This window comes from Thalassophryne amazonica, chromosome 1 (assembly GCF_902500255.1).
Source record: "Thalassophryne amazonica chromosome 1, fThaAma1.1, whole genome shotgun sequence".
NCBI classification, from domain to species: Eukaryota; Metazoa; Chordata; class Actinopteri; order Batrachoidiformes; family Batrachoididae; genus Thalassophryne; species Thalassophryne amazonica.
The window spans coordinates 124,816,923-124,826,279 of record NC_047103.1 but is presented as its reverse complement, the minus strand read 5'-3'; the positions used below and the strand labels follow the sequence as shown (position 1 = coordinate 124,826,279).

Here is a 9,357-nt window from a genome sequence, read left to right as displayed (position 1 = left end):
ACAGTAAACTGAGACTGTGAAGAGAATTGTGCAGCTTGCTTCTCACTGCGGTGGCGTGCAGGATAAGTGATCCTCCACTTGTTGTGAGAGGCTGCTCATTTGCATAAAGTTAAAAAGAAACATTGACCTGAGTGTGTTGCTGATAGCGTGTGTTATGCGAAAGATAGAGTTGTATCTGCTGACTCACCTCACCTTCTCTTTGCTCCACAGAGAATCGGTTTGTCGTGTCCACCTGGAGCGCCGGACTTTAATCCTTGCGGGCGCTGGAGAACGTGCCACTTATCACTCCACCAGAGGGACGCTTTTTATGTTTTACATTTGTAAGCACAGGTGAAAAATAAATTGTTTTCTGTTGGGAACCGCCTTCTGGTTATTTTAACCGCTGGGTTCTGTCAGACGCAGGTCCGTTCCTCAACCCGCGTCGACACATAACAGTGAAATCAGCTCTACAGTCTTGTCAAATCAAGTGTTTCTACTCCAGTAAGAGTTGATTTTACACTGTGATAGAATTGATTTAGCACTGTGATAGAGTGTATTTAGCTCTGTTTGGACTGGGACCAAATGTTATCCAAGCAGAGTAAATTTTACTCTGCAAAATTTACTATGTATGTAGACAGGTGTGTGCCTTTCCAAATCATGTCCAATCAACTGAATTTATCCAAGGTGGACTCCAACTAAGATGTAGAAACATCTCAAGGATGATCAGTGGGAAAAGGATGCACTGAGCTCAGTTTTGAGCTTCATGTCAAAGGCTGTGAACACTTATATACCTATGAGCTCTTAATTTGCTCTTAGTTTGCTCCTCTTTCCATGACAAAACTCCTGTAACAGTGGAATGTGCCGTTCATTTCCAAACTGAACGCTGTGTTGATCCGGGACATCGTCTGACTACCACAGAAATTGCAGAAGACGTGGACATCAGCACATTTTCGGCACATTGAGACAGACGTGCGGAGAAATTCACGCGTCGGGACGGAGCCGCATGGCGCAAAGCAACGCCGTGATGAAGCCTCACAGGACATGTTCTGGCATGTCCAGCTCATCCACAATTTCTCGGATAGTCACATGACTGAAAAGCCACCAAAAGCCGTCTGAAAGCCGTCTGAAAGCCGTCCTGTGAGACCAACATGGAGGTGCTTTTGTCCCGCGCCATGAGCAGCTCCGTGGCGCATCCCTCTGCTTCTCTTTCCATGACAAAAACTCCTGTAACAGTGGAATGTGTCGAAAAAGTGCTGATGTCCACGTCTTCTGCCATTTCTGTGGAAGTCAGACGACGTCCCGGATCAACAAAGCCTTCACTTTGGAAATGATCTGGTTGTTCCAGCGGGGTGTCAGCCTGTCGATCGGCGCTCGGAGTGCGCCGCGCTCTCAGACGCTGTGGGCGGTCTTTAAACCGGCTGGAGCACTCCTTAATCTGTGTAATCCCCATAAAATCGTCCCTGAAAGCCATCTGAATTTTCCGAATGGTTACCACCTGGAGGTCTCTCACAGTTTCTGGAAAAATTTGATGCAGCAAAGCTCCAAATCATTCAGTCATTTATTCGCAATAAAAATCCGACGAGAGGGGTGGACCACTGCTCACACAAAGCCTGATCACAGGCGAATGACGCAACCGACAGGCGTGAAAAAACTCACGAATGCGCACGAAGGTTCAAGCTTGGCTGATGCAATCACACGTGATTCAAATCCATTTGGTTTTTGCAAAAAATAAAAAGGTCGGATAGTTTTCTAACAGACCTCGTTCTCCTCCTCTTACTCTCTGTAACTAATAGTGCTTTCATACAGTCAATCCAGTGGTATCCAAAAATCCTTCAAATAGGCCAAATACTAATACCACAAACATCCAGTCGTCACTCTAGTTTGCTGTTTTGTGTCCAAGTCTCACACTTCTGTCCAGTGACATCACAGCCCCTTGGGATATAAAGGCGTCATAAACAAAGAATAATTTTAGCCATAGACATTTTGACAAGAAAGCCCAGGTGTCTTACCATATTTTCCAGAGTATAAGTCACACGGGAGTATAAGTCGGACCTTTATTCAGTATTATCAGCTCATTAATTTGGGATATTTGCACACTGGTGAAGTGTACTTATCATTGCCATTTATTTTTATTGGGGAGATGATGGTCTAGTGCTGGCCCAATCAGTCGATTGACACTGGTGCTGTAACGGACAGTGCTGCTATAACGGATTGATGCAGAAGGTGGCAGCACTGCACCAATAAGGATGTTGGTTTGTTGGGATGTTGATTAAAAACGATAAAAGAAGAAGGCTCCTTCTCCTTTTCTTCTATGGTGCAGGATGCAGAGGAAAAAAAATTAAAATGAGAAAAAAAAAAGTGTTTGAAGCAATATAACAGCTTAAAGAGCTGAAATAAGTTACACTGTGGACCATACGGTATGTAAGCAGTTCAAAACTCAGTATTTTTATGAATTTATTTGTTGTGTTTGTGAACACAAACAGTGAGCCGTTAGCTCAGTTAAACTGTGACTGCTTTTGTTAAAGATGATGACCGTGTTTAAGATTTTACTTTGTTTTATTTGTGTGTTCATTTTGTGTAATGTTTACAAAAGTGACACAGGTGAGCCGTTTCTGTAACAGTTTATAAATATAATACAGAGATAAACTGTGACTATTAATACTGTGATTGCCTGCTTTTTCAAAAGATAACTGTATGGTTTTATTTTATTTATTTTTTCCTTATTCCATGTGCAGCTGGAGGACTGCTGCACACAGACGTTAGGTGGCTCAGCAGAGGTAAATTTCTGTAACGGTTTAATTAATTGTTGCCCAAAATTAAAAAAAAAATCTGAAACATTCAAACCATGCTGAATATGCACAGCTTTTGGATTTAGCCCTTCTTATTTCTTGCATCCTCTCAGTGCCAGAAGTCCTATTAAGGTAGGGAACAACTTTTCCAACTTTAATTAGGCGTTGTGTAATTTGACTTGTTCGTTGTTGTGTTGTTACAGGCCAGTCCAAAGCCTACTTGTGCTTATTCTTTGCACATTTACTTCAATAATGCATTATTATTGTTAGAACTTTATCTTTGTGCCAGGAAATTGTGTTAATATATTGGTGCACAATAAATTGCGGCTACGCTATGGTGGTCGATATGGCTTGGTAGATGTCGATACACTGTCAACTTTAAAAGTAGCTCTCAGTTCAAAAAAGGTTGGCACCCCTGGTCTAGTGGTTAAGGTGTTGGGCTTGAGACCAGAAGATCCTTGGCTCAAATCCCAGCTTGACTGAAAAATCACTAAAGGCCCTTGGGCAAGGTCTTAAATCCCCTATTGCTCCCAGTGTGTCGTGAGCGCTTTGTATGGCAGCACCCTCACGTTGGGGTGAATATGAGGCAATATTTGTAAAGTGCTTTGAGCGTCTGATGCAGATGGAAAAGTGCTATATAAATGCAGTCCATTTATCATTCTGTTACTATTGCAGTTTATTTTGTTTTGTGCTTTGATTCCTGTTAAAGTCCAATATAAATAGTTACTGTAGTTATTATTATGAATAACAAACATTATTTTTTTGCTATATGTTGCACTTGAGCATAAGTTGCAGGACCTCCCAAACTAGGAAACAACCCAACAAGACTTATACTCTGGAATAATACATTATATATGTTGCTTGTGATTTTAAATTGCTATTTATATGCTATTTGTTTGTCCCTTTTGAGAGGGGCGTCCCTCCTTCATACTCCTACAAATCATTTGCAGAAGCACTCGGTGTCTCACACAGCCGAGAGTAGTCAAGATGTGGAATTCTATGACAAATATGTCACACAAGTATATCATGCTGAAAAGGATTCTCATTTAATTTGATGAGCTGAATTCATTTCTGTCAGTTACAGGATCTTTCTACTCCACTGATTTCACAAGCATTTTCTTGAACTTCTCCAAGTTAATTTTCTTAATGATGTAGGCCTTGTGTTTCTTATTGAGCAGCTCCATGTAGTCCACGACCATCATGCCTCGGGTGTGGGTGCCGTCCAGTTCCACTGACACTGCAACCTGCAGAATAAAATTAAGTTGCTGCCATCAGGTGATTTGAACTGAATAATGGAAGACTGAAAAGATCTGACAGCAGTTATTTCTTACGTGGTCACTCTCTGTCACCAGTGTGTCATCGATGGCAGCAGCCACGGCATACGTGTCACAGGAGTTGAAGCCTTTTCCTGCTATTACCTCCTTTTGATAGTCTGCAGACTTGGCTTTCTGTCACAACATTCCAACATTATTCTTGTAACGTTTTACTTTAAGCAACTTTATATGGAAATGCAGTAGACATTTGAACTGATTAAAGGTAATTTTTTTCAAAGATTTTAACAAAGGTGTATATAAACGTATTAGCGTGTTGCTCGTGGGGATCCATGGGCTCTAGTTTGGGTAGTGTTTATAAAATAGGTAGCTTCGAACAAGGGTGGTAATAAAATCTGCAAGTTACTATTATGAGTGAATGTTCTTAGAACCTTAGACCTCAACAGTTTTTAGAAGAACCCCCCCCCCCCCTTTTTTTTTTACTGTTAATTACATAATAGTTTTAATGTTACTTTACTGCCTTAATGTATTATAAAATGTTTAGGTTCTTGTTATCATATACACACTATGTGTGTGTGTGTGTGTGTGTGTGTGTGTGTTATCATCACTTACACTCTTACCTTTGCAGAGAAAGCTGATATCTCTTTCATGAAGACAGCCTTGTCAGTTTTTGGGGCCAGAAAACTGTCGTAGAATGTCTGAAACAGGACATTTGAGTCATTATTGTGCAAATACTGTCAAGTTTGAGTACTTCTGTCATGATCACAGGTGATTTCTCTGAGGCTGCAAGGGAAGTTCAGCTTCTCCTAAAATGTAAAAAAACAAACAAAAAACAAAAACAAAAACAAAAGAAATGGTCAAATATGTACAGTTTGTTAACATTTTATTGACTATAAATATGTTAGAACACATTCAACTTGAAGACAGGTTCATTTAGAATCAGCTACTTATCACAAATTGATAAGTAGCTGATTTTGTTAACCTCTCAAATCTTTTTCTTATAAGGTCTGTGGTCAGTGCATTTGCCTGGAGAAGTCGAGTCATCATTCACTTCAATAGGACTGCCTGGAAAGGTTTTTTTCATTGCCATGTGTCATTGGATAAATGACACGATTTTGTCACCCCCCAGATGCTGGACCTCCACACAATTGGACGATCAGTGGAAAGGCTGAATCCTGTTTTGATTGACAGCTATTTTGACATATTATATGCATGTAAGAACTAATTTGCACATTGTTACGTATTTATGCATTTTGAAATTTCTGCCAAAGTGTTTTGTGTGAGCTATAAATCAGTCTGTTTTAAAGGTGCATGTTAGATATCATATGTTTATACAGTGCTACCAAACTAAAACAAAACAAAACAAAAAAACAAAAACTTTGTACCACAACAAACAAAATTAGTCAAAATCTGGGGAAAGACAATAGAAATGGTCGAAACTGGTGATTTTGATGCCAGGAACATTCACAGAGAAGCAGGCATCAGGTACCAGATTCGACATTGTGGGGAGAAGATCCAGGTGAGTTATTCCAGGGCTGCCAGCTCTCACGCATCTGGCATGACACTCATGCTTTCAGCATCAGTCTCACCCTCTCTCGCACAAGCATGAAATATCACGCCAAAAATAAAAATTTCTCCCGTTCATTTTCTGTTGATGACTAGATCACACTAGAGCAGGCCACAGTGCATTGACTCTTAATAAAAGGAGAGGAGATTATCGCCCACACCTGAAACAGCTGTTAACATCTGCTTACAATGTTCTCACTGCAGTATTCTCTGATAGCTGGTTCACTGGAAACTTTGCACCTGATACCTCAAATGTGTGTGAAGAGTTCAGACAGAGTTCGAGCATAGGTTCGAAGCTTGTGGTTCTGAGTCGGCCAATGATGTGTGATAGAAAGTTTTGAGTGACAAGGTAAGACAATAAATAGCCGAATTAATCAAATAATCTATTGTCTAATAAAATTGGACCCCTTGTCACTACAGATGTAGCCTAATCAGTCTAATTGTGTGATGAGACAGTAGGCCAGATAGTTTGAAGGACATGTTGTATGTTATTTAATGTCTGGGTTAGCAAGTTTTCATGATTGTAAGTCTATCATGCACATGCACCAAAAATTTGTCATCCCTGGTGTATTTAATTGATAATTATTAGTTCAGGACATACCGAAGCATTTTGAACCACTGAATCAATATGAAGCATTTGTGTTGAAATGGTTCAGTGTTTCAAAGCATTTGATACAATTAATAAATATGGCAACATCTGCTGGCAAATCTTTAACATGGCACTTCCATGGAACAATGAAATGGGCACTGTTATGTATGATAATAAAGGTTCTGTGTGCATCTTGGAAAATTTTTCACTATATTTTCATTTAAAGACATTAACACTATATTATATGTTTTATGATTGTGCCATCATAAAATACTGCATGTAATAGATATAAATTATGAATGCTTTTGCAGCTAGGGACTGTTGTGATCATAGTTGAACAAAATGAAAGGGATTTGGGGCTTCTAAGGTTTTTATTTAAAAAGAAGACCATTTCAGCAGTGTTAGGCTCACGTCTGTTCCTCTTCTCTCCAGACGTTGCTGCCATATGAAGATGGATTTTGTCCAGCTTGTAAAGAATTGGATAAATACCTGCCTCCATCTTCCCTATCTCTCCTTCCAAATTCACTGCAGAAAATGGATCTGGAGAGCATTAGCATGGCTAAACCCTTCAGCTACATATAAATAAATTGACAAATTTTATGACGTAAGCTGAGAATGCGCTTCCCCTCTTTGAAAGACCGGCAGCCGCCACTGGTCATGATCCTACTACTCACTCCCAGCCTCATTCTCCAAGCTTTTCCTAAGAGATAATAATACTGTGCTCACCATATTTGCTGACATTTCATGTCATGTCATGTTCCTGCTCCTGCTGCAGTTGTATATGAAAACCAGCCGCATTTTATTGTGTTTGTTTTTTTTTTGCCATTTGCTGTTTGTATCGCTGACTCAAGTCAAGTCTGGGCACATGTGCTGGTGAGATCTGGGAAGAGACACATTCTACATGCTGTCGCAGAAAACGAGAGCGGCACGATGAGTAGGGTGGTGAAAGTAGTCCAGCGAGCTCAATCTGTGGGCGAGCTATCCCACAATGCCAAAATAGCAGAGATGGCGGTCCAATGAGACCAGCACTCTGAGCAGGGTGCAGGGAGTATTGAGGACTTTAGCATAATGGAACGCAGCTCTTTGTCGGGTTTTTTTCACACTACAATGGGAGACGAAAGACCATTTGTCTTAAAATGTTGGCAGCGGACAACATGAAGCCAAATAAAGGCGTCACTTAAAAACATTACACCCCAATCACGCAGATAAGCTGCTTGAGTTTTTCAATGAAAACATGCCGAATATTGCTAGAAATCATCCCGATTTGTGAATGCTGCTTTAGGAAACCAGCGAGCGCCGTTAGCATCATAGCACCATAGCAGAGGGGCTGAGCAGCAGTAGACATGGTCTCACACTCTCACGAGCGCCACTAGCTTAGCTTATGACAAGCTAAAAATGGACACTCTCGTTATGGCCGAACAGCTGTCCAGTTTCTGGGTATTCTGTGTTAGTACGCGCCCACGGCTGACGTGCTTGATGAATTCCTGCGCAAAAAGTAGTTCCCAGATAATTTTGATATATTCCTGTGAGATAATGAGTATATTTCATCTAAATTCATTCTAAAATTTACCAGTAATAAAATTATAAAGATAACTGAAGTTTTAAGAGTGGCCATAATAAATATTTAAGAAACTTAGTTTATGAGAATTGTAAACATTGACACGATAGCGTTTCATGCGGAAGAGTTCAGAAAGATACAATTGAAATGTTTTGATTACCATTTACAGTTGGCAATGAAAGACTTGGGTGTTAACGTCGTGTTAAAATCAGAACAAGAAGCTGCACTGAAAGAGATCTATCTGGGACAAAGGGACACATTCTGTGTGTTATCGCTCCGAGAACGCCACGCTGAGCAGGGTGGCGAAAGTAGTCCGGTGAGCTCAATCTGTAAGCGCAAGCTACCCCACAGTTCCAAAATAGCAGGGATGTCGGTCCACTGAGAGCAGCACTCTGAGCAGGGTGACATGGTCTCTGTCATGCTGCAAGTGCTGCAAAAATTAAAAACTAATAAAAATAAATAAATAAAAATCACAAAAAAATAATCATTAAAAAATCAGCACAAATTGTTTTATTAATTTTTGTTTTGTCTGTTAAACTGTTTTATATATTCAAGTTGAATTTATTATTATTTATTGATTTTATTTAATTTTGTTTTTCAATATCAAATGGCAGTCGGTCAAAAAAATGTTATAGTTTAAGGATGAATTTTTTTTATTTCAAGCAAAGTGATGCAATTTTTTTTCTGTTACAAACTAAAAAACAATGTTAATAAAGTTATTCTTTGCTGAAAGTTGACCTAAAGTTATATCTTTTTTGTTTCATTTAATGTTAATAAGGATACATGTTATGCAGAGGTGTACTTATAACAATTTTATGGACAAATTATACTATTTATAGTCACTACAGAGAGTTGGGGGGGGGGGGGTGTTTTCTTCTTCCTTGGGGGGATAACACAAAATAGCTGAGAAGCACTGCTCTAACCCATTAACTAACATGAAAACTGCCTCTGGTAACAGGAATCCAGTTACTTAGGGAAACTCAGATGAGGTGCGCAATGTTATGTGTCGACGCGAGTTGAGGAGCGGACCTGTGTCAGACAGAACCCAGCGCTGAAAATAACCAGAAAGGGGTTCCAACAACAGAAACAATTTATTTTTCACCTGTGCATTATAATGTGTACAAAACTAAAAGAACGTCCTTCTGGTGGAGTGACTGTTGGCACGCTCTTAAGCGCCCAAAAGGATAGAAGCCCGGCGCTCCTGGACCCAGTACCACCAGACAAACACCTCCCAGGTGGACACGACAAACTGACACTCTGTGAAGCAAAGAAGAGGTGAGGTAAGTCAGCAGTTACAACAATATCTTTCAAAAGACACACGCTATCAGCAACACATTCAGGTCTGTATTTTTTAACTTTATGCAAATGAGCAGCTTCTCACAACAAGTGGAGGATCACTTATCCTGCACGCCACAGCAGTGAGAAGCAAACTGCACAATTCTCATCACAATTCCAGTATACTGCGTAACAAAACACCAAGTTACTATCAACAATTAGTCGAACACTTAATCACCTTTAATGTGTGCTGACAGCAAGTGTCCTCACCCTTCCTTGCTTCACAGGCTCGATGTGTCAAACCCAGGCGCGGTCCTCAGCGTCTCACAA

The 9,357-nt window shown here is 40.1% G+C and overlaps 1 protein-coding gene across 1 annotated transcript in view; it reads right to left on the bottom strand.

Moving 5' to 3' along the window:
- Positions 1–3,785: 3,785 nt before the first annotated feature.
- Positions 3,786–9,357, bottom strand: part of LOC117513910 (inosine-uridine preferring nucleoside hydrolase-like) — a 30,713-nt gene continuing 25,141 nt past the window's right edge. Inside the window, exons 6-8 of the mRNA XM_034174158.1 lie at positions 4,660–4,737; positions 4,100–4,216; positions 3,786–4,012 (exon numbers count right to left, since the gene is read on the bottom strand). Coding sequence (XP_034030049.1) covers positions 3,860–4,012; positions 4,100–4,216; positions 4,660–4,737 — 348 coding nt within the window. The 3' untranslated portion in view covers positions 3,786–3,859. The remainder of the gene's footprint in view (positions 4,013–4,099; positions 4,217–4,659; positions 4,738–9,357) is intronic.